Below are 27,844 nucleotides of genomic sequence, written 5' to 3'. Positions count from 1 at the left end.
CAAAAGTTTCTGAGCGATGAGCACCGGGGCGGGTTGGATATTCATTAGCCCGTACATAAACCGCCCACGCAGTGCGGTATTACACCTGAGCAGCAGGCCAGGGGTGGCGGGCGGCGACGGCGCCCCCCCCCCCACCGCAGGATTAGAGAGAACGCTGGGATAAATCAATATTACAACACAGACAAGAACAGAGGCCAACAGTTCAACCACTCCAAGCCCCCCACATCCCCCAATCGATCTACGGCGTGACGTCGAATCGCAGCTCGCGCCCGCAGGGCCCCCGCATCACACGCTACACCTGTTTAAGTCCGCCGTCTGATCAGCTAATATCTCGTAGCGAGCGTCTTTATGCGAGTCTGGATTTTGGAGGAACGCTTCATTGAAACTGTGAAACACAAGACACACAGACAGACTGTAAATATATATATATATATATATATATATATTTGGCCTCTGTTATTTCAATAATCTGTGACCTGAGAGTTTAAAAGACTCAATAGTCTGGCCTGTGGAATGGCGGTCTGGATTTTGACTTTGCATACACACACAGATAGAGACAGAGCTCCCCTGCTACGGCCCTGGGAGCTTACCTCGTCTGTGTGGGAACGTGTGTGTGGAGCATACCATGTGTGTGTGGTCACGTCTAACAGCGCTCGCATAAAAAAATGGACCCCTCTCTGCCTCTCGTCATTGATGACGTCACCCTAATCAATTTTCCCGGTGATATACCGTCAACCAGAGAGCCACACAAGCAGGATCAGCCGTCATGGGAAAGGAGTGTTTCACACAGGCTAGCGTATGCAGAGGGGTGGTTGCTGCGTACACATATATCTGTGTGTGTGTGTGTGTGACACACATGACAAGAAAAAGTCGAGTCGCTAAAGCAATCGATTGAAGGGTTCGATTATTGCAATCATGAATTAGAAGCACAGAAAGCACAAATAAAAACACAATAATATTATTAATGATAATAATTCAAAATTGGCATAAAGATGATTTTCCAATCCTAACTGATCAGCTGAGTGTTAATGTCCTCTTAAAGTATTCCCTCAAATACACACAAAATCTGTGATCACAATGACAGATTAGTTCCACTATAACTTGTGTCTAAAGATGAAAATACATTTTCAATAAATCTGTCTTCATCAAACTGTCATTCAGGTTTCCTTTTTTTTTTTTTTTTGGCTAGTTGGCCTGTTTTTCTTGTCTTCACATTTGATCCGCAGACCAGTGGTGTCTTATCTGCCGTTCGGTGTTTTATGAAGAACTCAAGACAGAAAATATAGGCGTCTGCTGCAAAACAAAGACTTCTCAGCTGCACTAAGTGTGTTGAATCCTCTAAAGTGATCCTCTGAAATACTCTTAATTGGCACCTCGGCGTCCTCTGCCCTCTTCCCAGCCGTTTAAGGATGAAGTCCTCCAAGGTCCAAAAGGAGAAAGAAGAAAAAATACCCGCAGTGGTACCTGATACCAAAACACCAGCTAATCTTGCACAACAGCACAGGTTTGGCAGGACGGACCAAGTAATGAGAAATGGATGGTTTTATCCACCTGGGTCACACACACACACACACACACACACACACGCGCGCGCGCACACAACTTTAAAAAGTGTCCCACAAAGGGATCTGATAAACACACCCAAAAATTAGCATCCCTCTTTTTGCTGTCTGTGTGTTCATGTATTAAAGAGGCCCGCGGGAAGTTGGGTCATTTTTTACCGGTAAGCCCGGTCGAATATTAAAAATCAGTTTGGCAAAAAAAAAAAAAAAAAAAAAAGGACGCAAGCACATGAAAAGCTGCGTTTCAGGCCCGGGTTTTTTTTTTTTTTTCTGTCAAACTTTCCAAAATGATTTGAAGAAAAGTTCTTTGTCCACCTGTGGAAACTGACTTAACGTTTCAATTAACATTTTGGATCAAAGAATGTTCCCCTTTCGTCCGCCGGCGCGGCGTGTTTCGCCGCGTGCGCTTGAGACACAGTTGGAAACCCTGAGCGCCGACTCACAAAATCAGCTTTCTGCGGCAAAAAATACATTTCCTTGAATAATTTTCCACCATCTCCTTCAACAAGGCCTCTCAGAAATGGAGGCTGTCGCGGTGTGCAGGCGTCAGCCCGCACCCGGGTGCAACGCAAAACTCAGTTTCCAGAGGAGGGGGGAAAAACCGAGAAATTCCTCTGTAACACCTCAACACCCCCCCCTTTTTTTTTTTTTGTCTTTTCATTCACTCTTTAATTCACTCTCTCATTGTTTTCAGTAATGGTGCGAAAAAGGGTGGTCGGGACTTCGAGGAAGGTGCTGTGTGTGTGAGTGTGTGTGTGTCCTTCCAGACCTGACAACTCAATGCAATTTCAGAGGTTACTATAGGGCAAACACACACACACACACACACACACACACATACATTGAAGTGTTGTCATATTTGAATAGCTTGAATTTCAGGCTATAAATGGAGAAGGGAATGCGTTTCTTTTAGGCGTAAGATGCTCAGGTAGAGGCTTATTTGTTGGCTCAGCATTTAATCTCATGTCATCCATGTTGCCAGAACACGTTGGAGCGTGAAGTTGTGTTTTTTTTTTGTTTTTTTTTTAAAGGAACAGTATCAATTGGCGAATTTATTGGTTTTGATACTTTTGTCTTGAAGTGCCCGGCCCTGCAGCATCCCCTCTTGAAAGCAACCGCATAGGTAGCCCACAAACCTGTCGCTTGGGTTTGGCTGGGCACAGAAAGAGTTTGAAAAATATTTCCTGAACACACACACACACAGATACAAAAAAAGAGGAAGGATTTGGTGTCAGTCCCTGCACAGAGTTTCATAATGATAGCTGAGATTCAATCACTTCCTTCCACCGCCTGGATTCACGTAAGAAAACGCAGGGTTTCTCTCGCTCTGTTTAAGTTGTGTTTTTTCTCACACATTTTTCTTAATGCAATAGTTGTTTTGAGATGCACACACGCGCACACACAGATACACACACACACACACACACAGGCACGCGTGCGCGCGCATGCATGTGAAGGACACTGAGACAGTTGAGAAAGCCTCTGGGCTCAGTCTGAGCTTTCATTTCCTCTGTCCAGCATAATAACTGAAAGCTACATATATGCACGCAAACACACACAGACGGAAAGCGGATGCAGACTGTTGGCCCGCTCTCATGGCCGACGGAGGTAGACAACCACAACAACTACCAGAGAATTACTACAGAGCCCCTCTCATAATCATAACAATCAAAAACCCTTTTTTTTCTTTCCAGGAAGCCCGGTTTAGACTCATTTGCCTTGAACGGTAGGTGAAAAAAAAAAAAAAAAAAAAAAAGGCGGGTTTCCAGCACAGGAAGTCGCAGGCCTCTTTCTGAAAATGTGTGTTGGGACTCCAGGTGCTGCCAGCCGAGGAACTTTTCAGGGACAATTTCGAGTCGGGGGGGGGGGGTTAGTGCCTTCCAATCACGGCCCGGCTGCGACGAACGAGGCGGTAATCAACCCCTCGGCGTGGCTGGAAATTGCTGCGCACGCACTTGGGAGCGACACAGTGCATTAAGAACAGCCGCGGACTCTCCAGAGTGGAGTTCGGCGTCATCACTCTTTTTCACTTGGAGCAGGTGTCACATTCTTCACACGGGAGATACCCCGGGAAAGGCAACAGGAAAATAAATCTTATCACTCTTAGAGGCAATAGGAGTTATTTTCCTAATTGCTTTGTTGCACGGCGGCACAGTAATGGAGAAGGCCCGACTGCTAAAAGGAACCCACCGGAGGAAGGGGGGTGGCGAGCTCACATCCATCTTTTCTGCATTACCACCGTGCATTTATTGCTAACACTATTTCATCTTCAGCCTTCTTCTCACAATAAAAGTTACTCGTCTATGTTCACACGTGCAGCCGGTAAAGGTTTGTCCAACTATGGGCATGAAGCCGTGACCCCGGTTGACCCCCCCGGAGTACACGGGCCCCGCTCGAGTGGGAATTCCGACGGAGCTGTTCGTGGGAAATAAATTCAAATCGAGAGTTTGCCCGCGAAGGACGTGATGCCAAGAGACGCCGAATAAATCCGTCAGCGCCGCTAAATCGATGAATAAATCCATCAAATCGTGACTCCGCTTAGGGAGCTGACACCCGGCGGCCGATAAGGGAGTCCACCGAGCCAAAACCATCTGACACCGCTGCAAAACAAATAGCGCTCTATGGTCAAAGTTACTGAAAACAGATTTCATTTCCTTTCAGGAATAAGAAAATACTCGGCGGTAAATACAGCAGCGAGAGGCTGGACCGGCAAAAAATAACCGCAGAAGGTTCCCTGCAAGGAGAGCATACGCGTCTGAAAAAGGGAAGTTGTCGAGAAGTTGTCTTTTCAGAGAATTTCCAGGATCGGGCGGGAAAACACCAGGGGAAAAATACAAAAAAAAAAAAAAAAAGTTGAAGGACAAGTCAGAAAATACCTGCAGCGCAACAAACAAGCTCTTTGTTTGAGAGGCGTCTTCATCCGAACGCAACAGCCGGGCAGATTAGGCACTAGCTTAAGTAAACATTTCATAACCCTAGCTAGCTGGCTCGGCATACGTGCATGAGTGACACGTGTGTTCGTAGAGCACACGACGTGCGCCGGCCTCGGCTCATTTTCACACGTTGGCCGATTTTCACGCCGCCAGGGGTGGATCCGGCGCCGGAGGCCGAGCGCGCAAAAGGCGGCGCTTGTGATGCTACGCCCCGAATTCATAGAGACACCATGAGTCACTGCCCCGGCCCTCACGTGGTTCTCAAAATCTACAAGGACCATCACCGGATCAACCGCTACGGTCACAGAACAGCCGTTTCGGGGTATTTCTATTTTAAATTACTGTTTAAATCCCGTGTTTATAAAAGACACAAAACTCAACAGATAAAAAGCTGAGAATCCGAAGTGTCGGCGTGCGGAGCGACGTGTCTTTCTGACTCACGGTGCGCCGCTCAGGCTCTCCTGACGTCCGGGACTCCTTTCCTCTCATTGCCTTACCCGTCAATCACACGAGCAATTAGCGGCGTCAGCAAAAATTATATACGACTGTGGGAAAGAAAAAAGGGCCAACTGTCACTCAGAGAACCAGCAGATGAGCGGGTTACATTTCTAGAACAGGTGGAAATTCATTTCATCTCACCTGTGGTGCGGTTGGAAAAAAAAAAAAAAAAAGAAAAAAGTCGACGCGGCGAACGGAAAGCGCCGGCGCCGAGGTCCGATCCAGACGGCTCAAATAGGTCACGGGAGATTTTTTTTACGAGAGATTCGGGTGTGGATCGGCGTGGGACAAAGGTATGCGGCATTTCAGTTCTCACACCCATCTAAGTACTGATACACCCTTGGAAATTGACATACATGCGCACGAGTGCAGGCACAAACACGCACAAACACACAAGGGTTTAAGTGTGTAAACTTATCTCACTGCTGCTACACCCAAAAATCCTTTCATCTCTTGTTTCTTATGCGCTGCCCCTCCCTCCGCCTTTTTCTCCTGCTCATCCCTTTTTCTTCTCCCTAATCGCTCTCTGGTCTACGTTGCTGATGAATTGCAAAAAAAGAGAGGGAGGAAAAAAAATAAAGGGAAAAGAAAACGTCGGGGCCTCGGTGCGGTCGTGACGGTTTCTCCCATTTGTACCGTTCTCGAACTTTTACCGCGGCTGACAGCCGAGGGTGTCTTCCGCACGTCAAAAAGATGTGTAATCGCCCCGGGGGTGGGGACGTTACCCGGCGGTGCGGCCGACCGCCCCGCTCGGCGCTCCGGCCTCCAGCCGACTCGCTTTCCCTGTCAATCACTATCTGTTGTCTGTTTTTAATATTTCTACATGTGCCATTACATTCCGCTTATGTACGAAACAACAAACCGCAACGCTGGCGGCAGTTCAGACGCTCGACAAGAATGCAAGAAAAAAAAAAAAAAAAAAAAAAAACGGCCAACTCCCTGACCTTCTCTGATCCGGCGGGTTGGAGGACGGGGAAATAGAGATTTCATGTGAACAGAGCAAACAGGTAATCTTCTACCTTCTCGTAGCTCGCCGAACCTGCGGCTCAACATTTTTCCGGGTGCTAATTACACCGAATCTGGATGGAAATATTCCCGCGCGTCAGAGCGAGGGAAGGCAAACCGATCGATCGGTATGGAGACGAGCGAAACGTTTCGCTCTCGCCCCCCACGACCTCTGCCCGGTCGGATTTAATCTCGGGTGCATCGGGTGTGGAGGCGCTAGCAGGGGAGGCTAAAGCCCGTTGGGCTCGCGTCCGCTGTCGGCACGTGCCTGAAGGTGTCGGGGAGCGAGGCGTCTGCTGGAGCCGCCGGCTGGAATACAGAGCAGAGGAGGCGTGAGCGGAGCCAGGAGGGAAAACGGGATTTGATTCGGATCCACGGCGAGGATTTGATTTCATGCGCTTTTCTTTCACGATTTTTTTTTTTTTTTTTTTTTTTTTGTTCCTCCTGCTTTGACAATCAAATTCGATATTAGATAACATCAGAGGGAGGCGGACGGGAGCAGAGGCGGGGGGAGATTAACAGCCCGTGGGGGGAGGGAGGGAGGGGGGGGGGTCGGATAGGCAGCCCGAAAGGGAAGACGAGGAGACCGGGGGGGGGGGGGAGAATGAGATGTGAATTCATTGCCTTAAAAGCAGATCTGAGTCAAACACAGTGATAAGAATCAGACATATGCCTGAGCCCACGCACACACACACAGACACACACACACACCTGATTTTTTTTTTTTTTTTAACCTTCAACCTCTGAACAGATAAGGCGTGTTCAATTTCTATTCGATAATTGTGTGTGTGCACGCATGTGTGTGAAAATCCAGCTTGAGATGGGAGCCGGGATGAGATTCTTTCCACCTATGTGTCATTTCCTCTTGCTCCCTCTCCCTGTACGTCCGCGGCTCTTTACAGCCTTTATACGGGCTCGCCGTGCAACTCCACCCTCCCTCCCGTGGGCTCGGCGTGCCCTCCCAGCGGGCTGACAGATTACCTTGCATGTCCGCCGCATCGCCGGCGCGGCGGATTTGGAACCGAGTGGTGAGGTATTAGCCGCCGATCGCGCCGATGCGGTGCGCGTGTCACTGAAACCTGAATTCGATTCAAAGTCTGGCCTTAAACTGAGATTACCATCCCGGGGTAAGTGCTGGAGGGTGGGAGGGGATTCCTCAGGGGATTCTCCCGCTGTCCAATGGTAAACTAAAAGAAAAATGACTTGTACTTCCGTTTTTCTGTGGAAGGCTGAAAGGGGAAGCGGCGGCTCATCTCTCTGTTTGAGGACCTCTCATTCATTTTGTTCTAAATGCCGCGGCTTGAATAAAATCCACATTACAGCGGTAGCTTTGTTTTTATTCCGATTTTTGTTTGGTTTTTACCGTACATGGACAACAATGCACATAACGGCGACGGACAATCTCAGCGAGAATACTAAAAAGGGAAGCCGCGCTCTAGTACTTTCCTACTCGATTACTCCTCCTGGATTACACCTGTCGGCGTCATAGTTTGACGCAGCACCTGCTTCTAGATGCTTTTTTTTCTTTAAGTTCACGTGACATCGTGCCTCAGCCGTGATGTCACATCACCTCAGAGGACCTCGTCTTCATCCCCGAAGATAAACCCTTACCGGCTGCGGGGAGGGGGTTTCGGGGGGATCTTCTACGAAAAAGCGCTACAAATGAGGCGTGTGTGTGTGTTGGGGGGGGGTGAATTTATCTGCAAGGACTCAGTGGAGAAAAAGCCTGCGCGCTAAAGTCACCAAAGTTCCATGCCTCATCTCACCACAAAACCCTCTGGTGGCAAATTATCTGCCCCCCCTCCCCCTCCTTCTGTCTATGTGGCACTCTCCTCTTACCGCCCGTCTCGCTCCTCCTGTCCTATTATGGACATAGCCGCCGCGTTTCTGTCGGGACGACCGAAGATTTGATTCACCGCCTGTCCTCGTCCGAATACGCGCCTGTGTGTGTTAGATAGCAGATAAGAGCCATGTATAAACAGCACTTGAAAGCAGAAATGTAAATGTTTGGAAGTGACTGCAGAACACAGACCACATCAAGATACCAGAGAGAGCACGGGGGGCCGAGGGGGGGGGGGGGGGGAGATTAAGGGTGAGTTCACACCAGGAGAGCGAGCGGGATCGGCGGCGATCGGGACTCGAGTCGAGATCCGGACGTTAATCGGGCTTCGGAGATAGTTGTGGATATCAACCGGGTGGAAAGCGTCACGGTTGGTGAGGGGGAACGTCAGGGAACGTCCGCTTAATCCCGATTCCGGTAATAAAACGCGCTGGCGATGCGCTTCATCCTAGAAACGCGATCCAGAATGTCGCCCCTCTTGTGATGGTTGCGGATTCCTCGATCAGCATCTTTCCAGAGCGGGAATATTGGGGATTCTCTCTCGATTACAGGTTAAAAACACTCGCTGAATCGGAGCCTTGAAACTCTCAACTCCAGCTCGCTGCGGTAAATTTTGAAGCGCGGGATCGTGTGTTTTAATCACGACGCGGCGCAGCCACCGTGACTTGTGACGCCCTTCGTTTTGGCCTTTTTGACAGGAAAGTATGAACGGGTTTAGCCATTTTCTCTTATTTTTCTATCCTTTTTTCCACGACTGGAAAATTGGTCAACTGTTTTTTTCCCTTCTTTTTTCAGGTTTTCCAGGAAGCGTGGGAACATGAATGACACGATTGTTTGTACATTCTGGAATATAATACATGGAGAGTTATTCTGCTTCACAGGACGGAGAATAATGCTTGCTTTCTCTAAGTGCATGGCCGCGGTCAATAAGCGACCGATTACCGGAGACGAGAAAACGGCCGCGGGCGCCACGGCCGAAGTTTGTCGCTTCTTTTCAGCTTGGAGTTTTCATTACACCGCACACGGCTTTTTGAATTTCTTGGGTGCTTTGTGATGGAAACATAATGGGCGCCGCGTTCGGGGAATATTCAAGGTTAATATCCGAACAGATGGTGAAAGTATACAAAGTATAACGAAACATAGCCTACCTTTTTCTTTTTTCTTTTTTTTTTTTTAAAGGAGGGACCTGAGTATCAGATAAAGTGGCATACATTCCTCCGCAGCATCAGCTGGTTCTCATTTTGAAACTGAAGCGTGGCGTTTGGGAGGTTGTCTGTACATGTATTGTCTGAACTTTCCAGAGGACCACATTTTCACTCATTCATTCATTTATGAATTTATTCATTATCTATACCTATCTTTTCACACGAGAGATCACTGGCCTGGAGTCCAACCAAGCTATCTTCGGGCGAGAGTTGACACTTGACTTGTTCCCAATGAATCACAGGGAAACGTATAGAGACATGCAACCATCAACTCTTATTTACATGTCTGGGAAATTCAGGGTCACCGGTGAACCTCCTGCCCGTTTTTGGACTGCGGGAGGAAAGCGGAGAACCCGGAGGAAGCCCACGAAGACACGGGGGAGAACACAGAGACCTTCTAGCTGTAAGACGCCACTGCGCTTTGCCACCTATAACCGCATTCAAATGAAAAAGAGAGATAGTCTAAATCCGGCGTTCGCAGGTGGGACTTTGAGGGAATCTGAATAAACCATTGCCACGGCAGTTTATTTCTTCTGATGAGAGTTTAAATGTCACTTAAAAATCCAAAACAGACACGGAATCAATGAAGTGGTGACCTGCGGGAAACAAGGGGGCTTTTAGTCAATGCTCTTTAATTTTTTTTTGGTTGCCAAATTGCAAGATATGCACCATCGATGACGCAACTACAGGTGTGAGAATGCAAAGATATCGTCGCCATGTGTGACGGTCACGGGTTCAACCTGAACACCTACAGATGCGGCGAGACGGGAGAATAAGGACAAAGGTGAGCGGGGAGGAAAAACACCCAGCTGTGTGCAGACACTGGAGTGTCAACATTTGATAAATGTGTTTAAAAAAAAAAAAAAAAAAACAGATTTGCAGGGTTGTCAGTGTGTGTGAGCAAGAGAGAACAGCAAACGAATGTGTGTGTGTGGGTGTGTGTGTGTGTGAGAGAGAGAGAGAGAGAGAGAGAGAGAGAGAGAGAGAGAGAGAGAGAAAGAGAGAGAATAGGGTAGTATTTGACATCACCGCTCTGGTGTTGTCTTTTTTTTTTTTTCATTTCTTGAAAAAGTTTTTGTTTTTACAGCTTCACTCTAGGCAGACCAGACCGCTGTGCACACATTCATACATACAAATACACAGTCTCTCCCTCCCTCACACACACACAGACACAGACACACACACAAACACACACATACATGCACGCGCATATATTCCCAATACATACAAACCCCTAAAGGGGCCATTTTCCACACAGGGCCATATGGTGCAGACAGGCGCACGGAAACAATTCTCCAAAAACAACACACACTCTGCATTTAGAAACCTGCCATACATACACACACACACACACACACACACACACACACACACACACACACACACACACACACACACAGTCTCATTCCCCCCCCCCCAAATACACACACACACCAGACAGTAAAACCTGCTGAATGAATTGCTGCCTTGTTCAGTTGTGCACTAATGGCAAAGAACCTGCCTTGAAGATTACCACACACACACACATAAACATGTATTCATGCGTGCGTGCATACACACAGACACACACACACACACACACACACACACTCAGCATTAAACATACATTCTAGGGCACTTATCCATTAGAGGGGTTACTTATTTTCCCCCTGTCTGAAAAAGTAGGTTTCCAGCCTAATATTCCAATAGAGGCGGCTGTAAATCAAGTGCTAAGCAGGCCGGGCAGATGTCTGCGAGGGCCTGGACCCGGACCAGTTCACCGGGGCCCATAAAGACGGCTAATATTCAACTTATTGGCACCGGACGATGAGCCTGTAGCCGTTCAGAAAGATAATTCTAAAACAATGACGAGTTAATACGTGGAACAGCAATAAAAGTAAAGCGCGGAAGATATTGTATTTCCAACTAATAACTTTCAGGGGAATACGCTCACTCAAGTGATATAGAAAATATTGACGTATGTTCGAAGTACAAACCAGGCCGCATACAGCACGGTATCGTATTCACACGCGCCCGTTTCGGAGAAAGTAGCATCGCAGATATGACTTTCTGCTTTCACTGGCAGCCGCCGAGCGGCCCGTTGCCAAACACAATTGAGCAACTAAGCTTTGCTGGGTTATACAATGAATTGCTGACAGTCGGAGTAGAATTTTAAAGTTTCAAATAAGCAGGAGGCTGTCAGAACACACTCCCATCACCCCGCCCCGCCCCTCCCCCCCCCCCCCCCCCCCCACCGGCGGCCAAGTGGGAGGCGAATCGCTGCGGGACCGACTGCCAAACCTGAGCGGATCGAGGCCCGTACGAAACACAGACGCCTCCTTATTAAGGCTGCCGAGAGATCAACAAGGAGCGTGACTGCCGGGCCGTCATCTGAGGGTGATTATGATGGCGACGGCGAGGTGACGCACCCTCAGCTGTATCTCCCCTCCGTGTCTGTGAGCTCAGCCAATGCAGCTTGTGCTTCGATATTTAAAAAAAAAAAATGCTTTGGAAGTGATAAACGGGAATAACGCCTTGTAAACATATTTGGGAAAACAACATTTTTTTGGTTTCCGTCCTCTTCCGGGAGCAACATTTTCAGCGGAAAATTTAGGTTTGAGGATGTGCCTTCGCACTTGTAGCTCACAGCTGCAGATTTTGTGTGTCAGGCGGGCGGAGCAGGCGGCGCCACACATGACCCAAACATCATTCTGCAGTTTGTTTTTATGGATCGCTCGGACTCCAGATTCCCAAATCCTGTCGTTTCTCTAAACTTAGGTTATCTGTTTATTTCCATCAAAGACCAAAAACAATATGTTGTATCTCAATTGAATACATTATTTGGATTTTTTGTCCTCACGAACTCTCACTTGGTGGGGAGTCAAAATTGCCCAGCACGCAAAGGAGCGGGGACAAGACTTCTTCAAGGAATTCTTCGTCTACCGTGCCGCCTCTGTTTTTGTCTATTTCTGTTTTCTCGGCACTCGGTAGTAAACTCTGCCCTCTATCCGATGCACAGCATTGCATTGACGCAAGTGGGCAGTGACGTTTGACGACGGTTTGAACGCACGTACTACATTTACTCCAGTGTAAATGAGCCCGTCAGTTCATCAAAGCCTTTTTTTGGGTTCCTCACAAAAATGCTAAGCTAAGTTGCTAATGAGTTAATTCATTTACCATGTCAATAGAAGCTCAAACATTTTGTTTAACTTTAAGCATCTGGATTTAAGACTAAACAAGAAGATCTACTGTATTCATCTCCTGCAGGCTTATTTTCTCTAAAAGCACTAAATTCCTATTTTACTTTTATTTCCTATTTTTGGCAGAAAACAAAACTGCCGGACGTAAAATAACCAATCTTTTAATGCTCCACCATTGACATTTGGCTCCTGGTGGATTCAGGAGTCGGATTCAACAGCGTTTGTCACTGCGGTCAAACAAACCTGCCGGACTGAAAGCAGCTGGCGTCCGGCTCAGACGCCGTTTTCTTACGGGGGCGAAAAAGTCGTTTCACTCGGGGCCAAAATAAAATGAAATTCTCTAACAGACAGCCTGCACTCTTTGGAATAATATATCCACGATTTGCAGAGCTTCAAAAAAAAAAGCTAACAAACAGATGCACGTTTCAGTAAGAAAAAAAATGACATCCGCAGTTCAGCACTGACTCAGTGCCAAACTACTGTTTGACCATTCTCAACACATTTAGCAGACTCTTTGAGGTGACTTCAAGGTAATAACATTAAAGATAATAGTCTAGATATATAATAGGCATATAATCTAATTAAGTTTGGCCATTATCATCAGCTATATTCTCTGTCCTTATCTCTGCATGAGAGCCCGTTTTATTGAATATTGAAACTGCTGTCATTCCGGGGGTCAGAGATGGCGTTAGTTCGGGCTGGCCGTCGCGGACTGTCACCCCCAGCCTCCGGAACCAGCTGCTTCCACCGCCGCGCTAATAATACGCCCCTCGATCAGCATCACCTGACAACCAGCTGATTGCTCTCGTCTTCACCGGGGCGCCGCCGTACAAAACACACACACACACACACACACATACACACCTGTCACGCTCGGTCACTCTTTCCCCCGTTCCACGCTTTCCGTTTGTTTACACCTCCCTCCCCACACTTATGGCCTCTTATTTAATCACAGCTCACCCTTGTCGCCGTGACTAGCATCGTCTTTATTACGCGGACACGTGAATCAATTATATGTTGTTTTTTTTTGTTTTTTTTTCATTCCGCCTTCAACTCGCACGCCTGCGAGCCCTGTAAATGAAGCCATTCAACCGAGGGTAATTATTAAGCGACTCGCTTCTTAATGTTCAATTAATTACTGTCGTATTCAGAAGCAAGCGTGCCTGAGCGAAACCCTGTTTAAATAGCTTTTATAAAAATAATAATAATAATAATGACCTTTTTTTACATGCCATTGTCAGCTATGAATATCATCCGTAAAATTATATTTAAGCGACGTGTATTTCAGGCAGCACTAATTGGTCCACCTAAACGCAGCCGGACGATTCCAGAGTTTAACGTCCTTTTGCTGTTGTAACAGCTTTATAGCAAGTACCTGCCATGAAAAAATAATTTAGATATCAAATAGAGCAGACGTTGTTAGCAACTGTGACATCGCTTCATTTCAGAATCAATACAATAGCGCACAGCGCAGGAAGTCGGGGGTATGGCTCTGCGTAGGACGATTTTTTTAAAACTTCTTTAATTCATTCTGGTCACGTGATGAATATGGACACATTTTCCTCACCAGGAGGGGGGAAGCGCTGCCCTCGTTTGAGGGGCGTCACGGTGAAAATGCACCAGGGAGCCGGGAAGCTACAGACTTAAAAGACGGCTTTATGTCCGATGAGCCCATCTTGGTAAAGCCTTTATTATTCCAGCCTCTAATGGCCTTTAACAATTGCGATTTCCGATTAAGAGTGCGACAATCATCTAGTAAGTATTACTAGACTAGATAGTCCCCTAAAGACGATGTGACAGGATGAGGAAGTAAAAGGAGACTGATGGAAAAAAAAGAAAAAGCAAGCTCGGATCTGATCGTGGAGAAAGAAAACGACAAGCGACAAGGTCAGCCCGGCTGTTGACGCACACAGGGTGTGTGCCGCTCGGCCCCCACATGGAATTTCTGACTTTTGGACGTGCCGGGGGAGCTGCGCCGATCGAGTCATTCTAGTTTGTGGACACGTCTAATATCCTGTGTCCACTCCGGGTACAGTGTGTCTGGTGGTTTGCAAACTCTCGGGATGCGAAAAAGAGGAACGAATCCAATGAGCCGAATAAGACTATTAGCTTAAATTGGTTCCACTTTATTCACACCGAGTTACAGATGGTTGTTTTTTTTTTTTTGTTTTTTTTGGCCAAAACACCCCGAGCTTTTCGACTCGTACCAATATTTCATTTTCAACACAGACGCTGCCAGCACTGATGGCCACTGGCGGAAATTGGAACAAACATATGTTAGCATGGTAGCTATCTAATTTTTCTTTTTTTTTTTTTCTTTTGGCATTCGGCTTTGGTGGACACCTGGACCTGAGAAAACCTACCAGTTGGAACTATCTGACACCCTCCAGATTCTCTGATTTGTATTGTTTTGGTGATTCATTCGGACACTGCCAGGCAATCTGGCTGCTTCGCCCCCACAGCGTTGGCTTGGGATTGCGGCAGCCGCGCTTCCGGCTCGGCCGTCACCTCTGCCTTCATCGTCCCGGGGACGCTCTGCCTGGCAGCTCCTCTATCAGCAGCGGGCCACGGCCCCTTTCTATCTCCGGTCCATTTCCTCGATGGACTTCCGCGCACAGAAATCGACATCTCCGCAAATGAAGCGATGTAAAGTGTAGAGCAAATTCAAACCCTTTCTGCGATATCAAACCGGACAAGAAAACGAGACAATGGAAGGGAGCAGAAACCAAATCTCCCTCGCAGCGAGGAGGAAAAATAAAAAAAAAAACAGCGTCGGGATATTTTATGTGTTTTTCGTCAACATAAGCAGCTGCACACCGACTTGGCAAAAAGTCCTGCTACTCACAAGAGGCTGCGACTGCAGGGAGATTTTCTTTACTTCCAGACATACCAGCGGCAGCGCACAGCTGTATGGTCCACCGGCATATGGATTAAATAAATACAGTCTGCACCGAGCTTGTTAACACTTGTTCTGTTGGCCACGTCGCACAGTTGTAGGCAAAACTGAACAAAAACACACACCCGTGCCCACGTCTGAGCTCAGAAAACACACACACACATTGGTAAGCTGCCCGTAGACCAACGCAAACAGGTAACATCGGGAGCGTGCAGTCGTCATCGAGGAGAAAAACTGAACTGGACTCCGGGGCGACGGGGCTAACGGCCTGAGCGACTATTGACACAAATACGGCTCAAATGACATCAGGATGTTTCGGCAAAACTCTGAAAGAGTCTGTTTATTGCACGCGGCAAAAACACGGCGGAAAACCTTCTGGAGGGGGAAAGGAAGTCCGTGATCTAACGCGAGAGATTAATTTCAAGGGAGCAGCCCGTGAACAGATGCATTATGTGGGATGATATTTATCAACAAGCTCAGAACAACGGTTACACGTGTCAGTCAATATCACTTGCAGAGGCCCCGGATATGAGATATTCGAACTGTGCAATCCATTGAAAACTCGCAAACACAAGTTTAATTCCACGGTAAAATATCAGCTCGGGGTCTCTGTCTCCCTCTAGCTATGCAATTAGCTCCCAACATCATCCCGTTCCTGCTGCCCCCCACTCTAATTAAAACAACTAAAGAAAAATTAAAAAGAGGTTTGAGTAGTGAAACGTGACCGACCGAACCACCGCATTGCTTCGTTAGCACGGGTCCGTGTAATTGGTTTCCCCCGACGAGTCAAATAAAGAGAACTCACGGACGTTCACCGCTCCGGTCCGTGCACGGCGTCAAGGTAAAATTCCACGGGGAAAACCTGCTACCGCCGCCGAGGCTGTTCGAGGTACTTCTTCTTTCATTTCGGTCCAAGTCCGGTGGAGAATGTTATCGGTTCTGCTCCACGACTGCATTTTTCAGCGACGGGAGTGAGCGAGCGAAACAAGGGAAGAATTATATCCCCTTGGATAAACAAATGTCGACAAGGTTTTTTCTTGGAGGACATAAATCGCAGCTCGGACTCGTGATACATCTCACGTACAGTTTCCTACAATCAAAATGACACCGCATACGAGCATGAGTTTGGAGAAGATACGCGGCGGCACCTCCGCTGAACTCTGACCCTGTGACATATATTTACACAGTATCTGTTCTGGATTGGGGAAAATCTGATTCCGCTGATCTAATTGTTTCTGACACTGACGCGTTCAGGTGTCACTGGAGACTGGTAGACCTGACTTATTTGGAAACGGAGAGAAAGAAAAATTCGAATTAAATTAAATGTGGCTGATGACACAATGAATTATAGAGGGGGAATGAAAATACACAGTTGGAAGATGACTTTAATAAACATGGGTTAAGGACGCATCCAGAGTGCATTCTGTTACTTTTATTGGCCAAATGGTTGGTGCTGTCATCCACAAGACAACGTGGCGTGACACACACACACACACATATATACACACACAACGCAATCGTAAGTCCACCTGACTCCCCAGCGCAATTAGACTAGCTTCCTCTCCGACTTCTCCTGAGTCAGAGGAAATATTATATTACGGCGAATGAGAACCCAATCTGGCTCATTGTATTTCAAAAAAATAAATTAAAAAAAAAAGAGTGTCAAATCTCAGTGTGGCCGTCTGTTCCCTCCCCACGGCCGTGCTCTTTTGTGATTCATGTCAAAAGGAATCATATTTGACTCCTGGACTCCAAACAGTCAAATATAGAGCTCGCATGTCTTTGTCCTGCGGTGACACCGTTGCCATGTTAACCCAACTGCAGTTTCAAAGGCCGGCAAAATCATATATATATGACGCCAAATAAATAGGACCTGGCCTTAGATGAACAATAATAAAAGATGTTTGTGGTTCATTCTGGTATTTTGAAGAGAGTAATTAAAAGTACTGACTCCCCTCTCTCTCTCTCTCTCTCCCTCTTGGCCAGGAGGAGGTTAATGCTGGGCTCCGTCCGGTGAATCAGCGGTGGTCTGCTGACTCACACTTTGAAACTGGAGAAGATTCTAAATTAGTTGTAAATCTAATGCCAGGTTCGGAGAGCGGTTACTAAAAGGCCTGTTTGTCCCACGCAAACTGGGCACCCCGGAGAAAACACTCTGCGTTTAGACTGAAACAGATTTGCGTTTTTAAAAGCCGTGATTGTGCTGAGATGAAACAAATAGATAGGCCATGATATAAAACAGACTGAATTCATTCAAGCTCAGAGTATGACTGACACTCGGGGAAACGACGAGAAACACGGAAAAGCGCGGCTCGGTTTGATTTCCTGATTTATTCGGCGTCCTTTGGACAAGTCGGTCATTAACCGACAAACAAATGAAGTGATTTGTTGCCCTGACATCCGCCTCTGTTATTAATCTTCACCAGCATAATTAATAGCCCTTAATTGGAATTAATTCAAACTACTTAATAATTTAGGTGGGACAGTGACAGGGACCTGCCAAAAGTGTGTGTGTGTGTGATTTTGTTCATGTAGATGAACCAACTCTGTGCACTGTTAAATGACCTGTTGCTACGATATGACACACATGCAGGCGCACAAATGCATGCACACAAAATAAATGACAGAAAAACAGTTTTGTCCGTGCTAATGTATGCATGTGTGTGTGTGTGTGTGAGTGCACCTGAAATGAAAAGCCAGAGGAAGAGCAACATCCAAAGCGGTTTAAATGAAAAGATAAGATCATTACAGACAATCAACAACCTTCTTGCCATTTTGCGCAAACAAGGCAACAGGAAGTGGCTGTGGGCCCACCGCCACTTTGACTTTCGGTGTTAGTGTGTGTTTTCGGGTGGCTCGGGTGAAGGTTTTGTGTGTGTGTGTGTGTGGAGGGGGTCAACTACTGAGAGAGAGAGAAAGGAACAGAGCGATGTTGGTAAAAAAAAGTTATAAACATGGGGTTTTCAACAGAGCTAAAGTCATTTGTGAGGCAGAACATCAGAGAAACAAACTTCTTTGCTCTGGAGTATGTGTGCATGCATGCATGTGTGTGTGTGTGTGTGTGTGTGTGTGTGTGTGTGTGCGTTACTCAAACTTGCTTTTGGGCTTGAATGAATTCTCTCCTCAACATTCCTCAGTTTTCTAACCCCCCCCCACAAAAAAAAAAAAAAAATTAAATCTGCCAAATCTGACTTGCACGAGCACATCAAAGAACACATAATGTACCACAACACAAAGGCACGCACATACAAGCGGGGGTACGTGCACGTATGCACCGGGAGACACGCGAACGTGCGCGGGGATAGACATCGTGGATCATGCAGGGAGCGCGCGCACGTGCACGCACACACACAAACACAGACCACAGCTAAAAGCACCGAGCAGTTCAAAGCAATCCGCCCTGCTGAATAACATCACCGAGCAAAGCCACCATACCACATAATGAAAAACATACACAAACACACGCAAACATGCATGCACGTACACACACACACGTTCCCACACTCCCGTGCCTAAGTCCTCGTGCATTTCCACTACCATATGCTCGGGCTTGTCCTAATCATTTACCTAAACACACTCAAATCACAGCCGTACATTAACATTAATCAAACCTGATCTTAAAAGGATGAAATTAAACAACTCCTAAGACACCAGAGCTGGTCTGTCCGTGCACGTGAGCGCACATACACACACACACACACACACACACACACACACGTGCACGCACGCATGCACGCACGCACGCGCGCACACACACACACGCACACAGACACACACACACGCCTTGCTCTCAGGTAATGAACCTCCTTTAAAGGGTCAGCTTACCCAAATGGCACAAAGCATATTTATGAATTGGACCCTGGGGCCATCCATCCATCAAAGTATGAGCAGTGGAGGTGCAGTGTTTTTGTAAAAATAATAATAATAATAATAATAATATATTTAATAATACGTCACCTAAGCTGTAGATGTGAAACTCCTGCCTTCTGCGACAACAAACTGCTCTTAAAACTCGTAGTTCCTTCTTTAACTCTTGTTTGGTGATTATCTTACAGCTGCACAGTAGAATCACACAATATCAGCTCAAGACTTTACAAACACACACACACACATACACACACACACTTGCACTGCACCCCTTCAAGCTACATCCTACTGGAACCGCAACGACCGAGCATATCGCAAACAGTGCGTCTGCCTGTGCGCTATAAGCAGGCGTGAATCATCTGATCTGTGTGTGTGTGTGTGTGTGTGAGAGAGAACACACTTCTGCGTTTAATTTCTTAATAAAACTTACACAGCAATAAAAAAAAAATAAAAATAAAAAATTTGAATTAAAACACCTGTATCGTATACAACCTAAAAGACCAGACTGCTAAGGACTTAGAAGTCTAAGGCTACTCTCGCTCTCTTGTACACACACACACACACACACACACACACACAGTCACACCTCTTCAATGATAAAACATGCAAATATACAAAATCAAGTCTCACACAGACTCTTATCTTATCAAACATCTCTAACCCTTTACATGCTCACATTAAGGATAAACAGTTGATACACACGCGCACACACACACACACACACACACACACACACACAAAACCCTGGCCTGTTCTGACCTGGCCTTCTCACAGACCGCTCAAGTTTTAAGTGCACGTGTCATAACTCCGGTGGTGTGTAAACCCTCTGTGTCTTTCAGCGGGGCGACGCGAGCGCTCGTCAGTGGAGGCGGCGACGGCCGGGGGGCAACGCGGAGATCTCGGCATCTTAAACCGATTGATCCCGCACTCACAATCGTCTAAAATTAAACCGTTGCATGTAGCTGTCTAGCGGTTGGCAGTCGGCTTGAAGTAATTACAGGCTCCTGGGCCGAGGAGGGTGGCCTCAGAAAGCCCTTAAAAATATATTTAGGGCGCTGATATATAAACAGTGATGTTGTAACAAGAACTGTTTGGCGAGGTCTTTGTTATACCGGGATTAAAAAGAAAAAAAAAATCTATTTTGCACATTGCAATTCATATTAACAAAACCCACCGCCCATACAACTGGAAATTGATGGAGGATTTACTTCGGCCTATATTTCTCACACACCTTTGCCTGACTGTAGATAATGTTTGCGCAAACTTTCTCAGGAAATAAATAAAGGCCTCTCAGCCCGAACACATGATTTTCATGTAACAGGCTATTTCTTTCTTTTTTCTATTTTTTTTTTTCAATAATAATAATCAGTAATCTTGTTCTACAGTAATTGCCATCCTCGCTGCGGTTGTTTGGTCTGTGTAACCTTGGCGAGGATTTAAGAGGGGAAATGTATTTTGTTGAATGCAAACACAAATATGCATTAATAACTGCAAGCGGATGCACACAGCCTTGGGAAAAGTTTCAAAAATGTATGATAAATATGGATTGTTTCGCGGCGAGCGGAGATCAGAGATTGCTTTAGCGCGCTGCTCGGTATTCTATAACACATTTATCACGTTATAAATTCTAATCTGAACAAGTATTCCACGTTACATAGTTATGACTTATTTGATATTAATTGGTAAAATATGACGAATCAGTATTTTAAGCAGAATTGTGCAGACATGCAACTTCGAATTATATCTCAGAGATCATTATTCAAAGCCGCCACAAGTGCGACGGTTTACATTTCAGTAGCTGTATAGGACTTACCTCTGCTGATCATTAGGTTATGAAAACATCCCGCCTGACCCCCGGCCTTGGCATCAGTTCTGGGGAAACGACACGGTCAGACCCCGACGGGCCGTCCGGCAGCGCAGCTCGGATCCGTATTCCACTCCGGCGACGCGAGGCACGAAACCAGGTGTGGCGCTCACGCTAATCCTTCCATTTCTCTATCCGGTCTGCGTAACTCCACACGGTGCCGTGGACGACCGCGGCGAAAACCTTCTCAGGAGCTGGACTGAGACGGGGACTCGGCGCGGCATCAGCCGCTTGTTCGGTTCGAGCCGCCGCGGCCGCTCTTCACTGCCGGAGAACGCAGTTTTGACTTCCTCCAAGCGCCATGCACTGTAGATCCATCTAAGACTTTTCTTTTTTTTTTTTTCTCCTTTAGAAGAAGGCTGCTTTCTCCTCCGCTCTCTTATTTTGGGTTCAGGTTTGGATCCTCAGTCACGGCTGCCGGCGTCCACCGTCCCTTTTAATAACCCCCTGGAAAATGACAGAAAGACAAATAACTTCAGAAAACTGGCACATTCGGCGGGGGTTTACTGGAACCTATTTGTGCCAGCCTTCAGACGCTTCGTCCATATTTTCGCGTTTTACGGGAAATAATTTTTTCCAGACTTACAGACACCCAAATTGCCTGCCAGATCAAAGGTTCACCATGAGCAGAAATGTTCGGTGCCCCGCTGAGACCCCCGGCCCGTCGAGCTCTCTAATTGTACCGATTTTGTTTTATCACGATACTTGACAGCTGACAGAGACGGCCGGCGGAGGGGGGAGGGGAAGGGAGGGCAGGGGGGCTGCTCTCCGGCCTCTGGGTGGATCCGAGGCTCTGATAAGGTCTTGCATAAATAAATAAAAAAAAAAAATAATAAAAACATGTGACGTTACCACGGTGAAGTGTCACCGGCATTTTCCCAAAACTAGAGAGAAGCCGGGTGTTCTTTCAAAAGTAACAAAAGCTGACCTGTGCGGTTTACGAAGGCATTGGGTTTTTTTTTTTTTTAAACGCCAAAGTGAAAGCCAAAGAACGGTTTGCAGATGATTTACAGAGAATATCTGAAAAGTTGTGCGGAGGCTAGGACCTGAATGCACATATTCAGCGACCAAAAGGCCGCTAATGACGGATCGGAATTAGTAAACAGTTGCTAGCGCGTGGCTAAGACCGGCCGCTCCACCCCGGACTCTCCGATTGGTTTTAACTCCCTCCGTTTCAGCATCGATCGCGGCGTGAAAAAAAGGGAACGAGAGAGAGGGATCGATGGCCTCTCTTCGGCAGTTATGAAATAAATCATCTTTGTATCTCATTTCCAGTGGCTGCGACTATTGACATGTGTTTTCTTTATTCAGTGAGTCTAGTGTTAAATGTCAAGACTCGCCGGCTCTCCGTTCCCCCTTTTGTTGCCCCAACCGCAGAAATCACCCCGCCCTCCCTGCATGTACCACTCCTCTCCTCCCTCTCCGCTCGCTGCCACCCCTACTTGGTCTTTCCATCCATCTTGACTCTCCCTGCCTCCGACCGCAAATCTAAATCTGAGTCTGCATGTATACAAAGCCAGCTTCCTTTGGTCAGCTCCGCTCGCATGTCGGTGCGGGTATGTAGGTGTGTGTCTGCGTGCGCGTGTGTGTGTGTCAGAAAACGGCTGATAAGTCTTAAGTTATTATGCCATAGAGGAATACTTTGTTACACTTGGAAACGCTCTTCTTGAAGTTCAACCATTCGTGGACGTGTCCCAGAATACCGCCGGCGCGGTTCACCTGGTCCGGACTGCATGTCCGACTGACTGTGTTTGGACGACGGGGAGAAAATAAGACAACCGTCCATTTGAGAACCCGAGTGTGTCATTATCGGAAAAACGACACTGGCTTTGTTTTGTTTTTTTCTCGCTTAAGCAAAGACGAATGCCAGGCCCATCCGGAGTCGTTAACCGAAATTACGAGTCGTTTAAGGCCTCGTCACCTTCTTAGAGAAAAAAACAAAATAATTATCGTTTCAGGTAGGAGTTAGGGAGAGGACTCGGTATCGACGCTTCGGTCTTTCGCTACAACCCGACGAAAATAAAGCTCGAGGGGGAGTCGAGGTTCACACGTGTGCGCCGATATACACGGGCTTACGGTTATTACATGATTGACCGCATAATAGCATTAGCCATCAGAGCTGAAAAAGCATTTTCTTCTAGCGAGAGCGCGGGAGAAAAAAAAAAAAAAAAGAAACAGGGAAAAACTCAAGGGCGACTTACGAATCAGTACGACTGTACAAGAAAAGAGAGAGAAAAAAGAAAGCTTTCTCTTAAGGAGAGTGTGGCTCTAAATATTTTCCCTGCGGAGCTCTGACTCAGTCTAGCTGTTCCTTATTCATTTACTCAATCACTGTCTTTCCCCCGGCCCTCTGCTTTTCTCCTTATCCCTTTCTTTTTTTCATTTATCCTCCACCGTGACTTCTGTCTCCTTCGTTCCCCGTCTCTCACTCTCACGTCCGTCTGCTTTGAAAACCCTCCTCCTCCCTCGTCTCCCCGACATCTCTGTCTTTCCCATCAGCCCGTTACAACATTCATACGATTGCGCTGTCTGTTTTTCTGACGGCGATTTTGCGGCTTACCCGCCTCCCCCCCTACACACACACACACGCACACAAACACACACACACACACACCCCACACGACTCCAACCGCGCCCCCCCCAGTGACTCTTCCCGCCGCTGCAACCGCCGCCTCCCATCCACAGATGTGTGTGTGGTCCGGCCCGACTATAGGCCGCTACATTGTCCCAGACAGGTTGGACCGCGCCACTAGCCGGCAGACGGAGGGGTGGAGGCGGGGAGGGGAGATGTGGGGTGGGGGGGTGGGGGGGTAACGGGGGGGGGCGAGGGGTTCCTCGGGAATGTTTGTTTTTCTGTTTCCAATTTGGTCCAGCCCGAGGAACTCCACACTCCGCTCTGTCTCAAACACACCATTCATGACGGCCTGACGTACATGATTACACACAAATACCCACTCGTTCACACACACACACACACACACACACACAGGCAAGTACACACGCCATCTCAAAAGCGGGCCCGATGCCACCTTAATACACCGACACCCACACACACATACACACTACATGACACTCGACTCATTCACTCCCAGCCATTTTTGAACCATCAGGAGACCACCGGTTTACCGTATTGTCTTTTGCTTTCTTTTTTTTTTTCCCCTTAATGCTGTTTCAAATGACATGCTGATCAAAATAATTGCACTGGTTGCTTCCTCGCCACTCAGGGATTTGTTTAATTTTATTTTTCCCCCCCTCTCTCTGTCTCTCTCTCTACGTCCCCGGGAAAATGATTGTCTCTGAGAGACCTGTTTGATGTGTCCCAGCACATTTTTAGATGTTATGCAGACAGTAAAAAGCTCCATGTTCCAACAATTAGAGCACAGAGTGCGCATTGTTTCACATCCATCTCGAATGTTCCGTCTGAAATTGATTACTTTAGTCAGTTTGTTCGTTGGAGTCCGATCTTTGCGTGCACCGATGATGCCTTATCTTGTATCGGCGGATCAGACAAAAGGCAGATAAAGGGCCCCCGTCGCCCGCGCATTTGTTTGTAGATCATTTTGTGTATTTGGAGTTTAGTTCCGCATTCCGTCAATTACTCATTTGGCTGGACAGGAAACCGCGCAGCTCTATGTAAAAAAAAAAAATCATAGTTGCATTCAGATGTTTTGATCTCGAGATCCCCTTCTGGATCGGGTTCCTCCGAGCCGTCTTTGGAGGAATATTGATAATAAACAGAAGACGGCGCTGGCGAACGGCCGCCTACTGTTTGTACAGCACCAAAAGTCATAACTTTACGCAATTGTTGCGATATTTATAATTCTGACCCCTGCAAATAAAAGGCTCCCTCGTAAAGTGGTATTATTTCACTGGTCCGTTGCCACGCAAAACTCAGCCTTTCCGTTCCTACTTCGCTCGTGTTCCAAATATACTCAACATCTGGGCGAAATATAAATGAGTAACAAGCACACAATAAAATACAATCACGTTTACATGCTAAATCTAACGCTTGTCGGCAACGTGTTAATTGGTTACGTGTCGGCTGCTAAATAAAAATAAATGTTAAAAAAAGGGTTCTGTGGTATGTAAATTAAAGCTGAGTTCCAAGCTGAAGAGGAGGAGCACAGCTTCCAGTTTTAGGGATGTTTACTGGTGACTATGGCAACATGCATTCAAAATAAAAAAAATGAAAAAAAAAAAATCTGATGAGAAAAAGCAAAGCTGATCCACTATGAAATGAATATGTATGGGTCTTTTTTTTTTTTCTTTTTTTTTCCCTCCTTGCGAAGCCCTCGGAACCGCTCACGGAATGAGCGCCGACGTGCCAACATTGGAAGAAACTTGGAATAAAAAATAAAACGTGTGTTCCTGACACGGAGCTGTCAGAAGGAGCGCATTGTAAATCAGACTGCGGTAAACATTACGCAAAACATGCCACAAACCTTCAACTGATTTATTGACGTCTCTTCTGTTCGATCTGATTTCTGCTGCGTGAAACGCGAGCGTGGGTAGAGAGGCGGCATTTCGAAATTACAACATACGGTCTCGGTCGCAATTAGCACGTTAGGTGACGATTACGCCGGACGCCGTTTTTTTGCAGGAACTGTTATTTTTCCACCGACAAAAAAAAAAAATACACTACTTTCAATGCATCTCAATTAACTTTGTATGATATCAGGGATTCCATCATGCACAAAATACCTCTCTGTGGGTGTGTGTGTGTGTGTGTGTGCGTGTGTGTGCGACAACAGGCCTCTTCCTGATCCCTCCGTCGTGGAGACGGTGGGCCGAGGCTGCGGCGAGCGAATAAATCAGAGGAAGTTAACAGCCGGGCCTTTGAGGTTGCGCTCTGAGACAGAGGCGCGTGCGAGTTACTAACATCCTGCCCCCCCCAGAACAGATGAGTTCCTCTTGGTGTGCGTTGGTCTGCCCGCCGTTCGGAAACTGTCATTCCCACACGGAACAGGCGATCATACCGCGGGCCGAGCCGGAGCGACACCCGGCTGGCCGCCTCATGTTGCGTCACCCGCGTCACTCGTCCATTGTGTCGATTCAGCGAAAAACTGACGATTCTTCCGCCCGCCCCGGATCACGATTATTTCCTTTACAAACTCCTTTAAGAAGGCGCCGTCGCCGTTATTGTTTTTTTCTCCTCTTTAAAATCTGCTCAAAGTTCAGCCAGTAAACAAGGGAAAGTTATTAATCACCCAAGCGCCTCATCACATACAGACGAGGTTGTTTTTCAGCGGATGAACTCAAATAATTGCTGGTTAGCTGCTGGTAGACGACGCACCTCTGCGACCGCGGTCAGGACACCATCCATATTTGTCGGGCGCGGGGTGTTAATGCTCCGTCTTGATGTACGACGGCGGCGAGAAACCTGCATACATCAACAGCTGGGCTGCTGGTTTTGCCCTTGGTCTCCACGGCTGCGGCGCTCATACATCAAAAATAATAGAGAACAAACTCGGGTTTGGCGTTGGCTGTAGGTAAAATGGAAGGAGCCGGTAGCCGCACAAATCAACACACTGATTGTTGACTCCTGTCTCGCTGTCTTTTCCACAGAACATGGAAAACAAACTGTGGCTTTGCCAGAAACAGGCGCACACACCGCGCCCATCTTGTCAAACGCCCCAGGCATCGCCGGAGAGACTTTAAATGTACATATGTAGATGTATACACACTTCCTCCGGTGTGTGTGAGTGTGTGTGTGTGTGTGTGTGTCATGGTTTGGTTTGTCTCTGTCTGGGGAAGCTCAAACATTACGTCAGTCATGCAAACTCACACAACATCTGTATCCGCAGTGAGAGAAATCCAGTGATACACCAGATCGTGTACACACACACACACACACAGTGCCACAAACTCACACAGCCCAACAAAACTTGCTCTTATGCACACACACACACACACACGCAGGCACACGCGCGCGCTCTTTCCACTCCTGCAGAATCGGAGGTTTCCTGCAAGCAGTCCGGCTCAATGGGAAAAATGTCTGGACAAACTTAAGACGCACACAGACGTACATATACAGACACACAAAGGAACATTTTCAGCCCACAATGTTGACTTTATATTCCTTTCCAGAGCCCTTCTATCGGCACGCCGGCCAAGTGAAGCAGTGTAGAACTCTATCGGGAAGCAGGACTGGGAGGTTTCAAGGCCTCCGTGATGTCAACGCTGGGTTGGGCTTTATTCGCGACTGGAGCGCAATCAAAGTAATGCTATCACACTGAGTCATGACCGTTTCATTTCATACCCATTTTTTTTTTTTTTTTTTTTTTTTTACAGCAATCTGAATCGCACTTGAACGCATCACGTTGCCAGCCTTGGTTTTAGGACGCTGGCAAGACAACAGGGTAATGGCGCTAGTGGAAATTTTTTTATTGTTTTTTTTTTTTTTTTTTTTTTTTTTTTTTTTGAGTCGGGGTCTCTTTAAGGAAATCCTTTGATTGCCCGGTGAGTCCGAGCGGCTGCAGAATGGAGCCAGGAGCGGGACTCGCACGAGAGAGAGGGCAGCACAACCCTTTCGCCGACAGTCCCGACTAATGACTGTCCGCCCCGATGTGTGAGGGATTTAAAGGGATTTGTATGCTTCATTTGAAGTATTCGAAATACTCTCCTCCTCCACCTTTCTGAGAGATGAATCGGAGAGGGGTGGGGTGGGCGACAGTTGATTCACTGTTTGGCTAGGTGTGAGGCAGGGACGCCTGTTTCACAACTAATTTCCCTGATGGTGGAACTAAAGTTGGAATTTAAACGTTAGACGTTTTGACGTTATTATGACGCGGTGTCCGGGTTTGACTGAAGGGCTTTCTGACAGGCATTTGAAACAGTTCAACGTCCTCTCAGACTCAAGATTCGAATCGAAATATGAGTCGGGTTTAGATGGCGCCGTGCACAACTTCACTCGGCGTAATCTGCTCGCTGTGATTTGTTCCCGCTCCGCCACCTTGCACAATGTGCTAAAGTCCAACATCAGTTTTCTCCTCCTT

The 27,844-nt window shown here is 47.1% G+C and overlaps 1 protein-coding gene across 1 annotated transcript in view; it reads right to left on the bottom strand.

The window, feature by feature from the left end:
* The window catches only part of trps1 (trichorhinophalangeal syndrome I), a 106,138-nt gene that overhangs the window by 67,682 nt on the left and 10,612 nt on the right, over positions 1-27,844 (bottom strand). The window contains exon 2 of the mRNA XM_086178411.1: positions 20,799-21,296. Within this exon, the coding sequence (XP_086034537.1) occupies positions 20,799-20,811 (13 nt within the window). The 5' untranslated portion in view covers positions 20,812-21,296. The remainder of the gene's footprint in view (positions 1-20,798; positions 21,297-27,844) is intronic.

Source organism: Fistularia commersonii, chromosome 30, assembly GCF_037954325.1.
Source record: "Fistularia commersonii isolate RoL2024-O1a breed Wild chromosome 30, RoL_Fcom_v1.0, whole genome shotgun sequence".
Lineage (NCBI taxonomy): Eukaryota > Metazoa > Chordata > Actinopteri > Syngnathiformes > Fistulariidae > Fistularia > Fistularia commersonii.
This window is presented reverse-complemented; position numbering and strand designations above follow the sequence as displayed.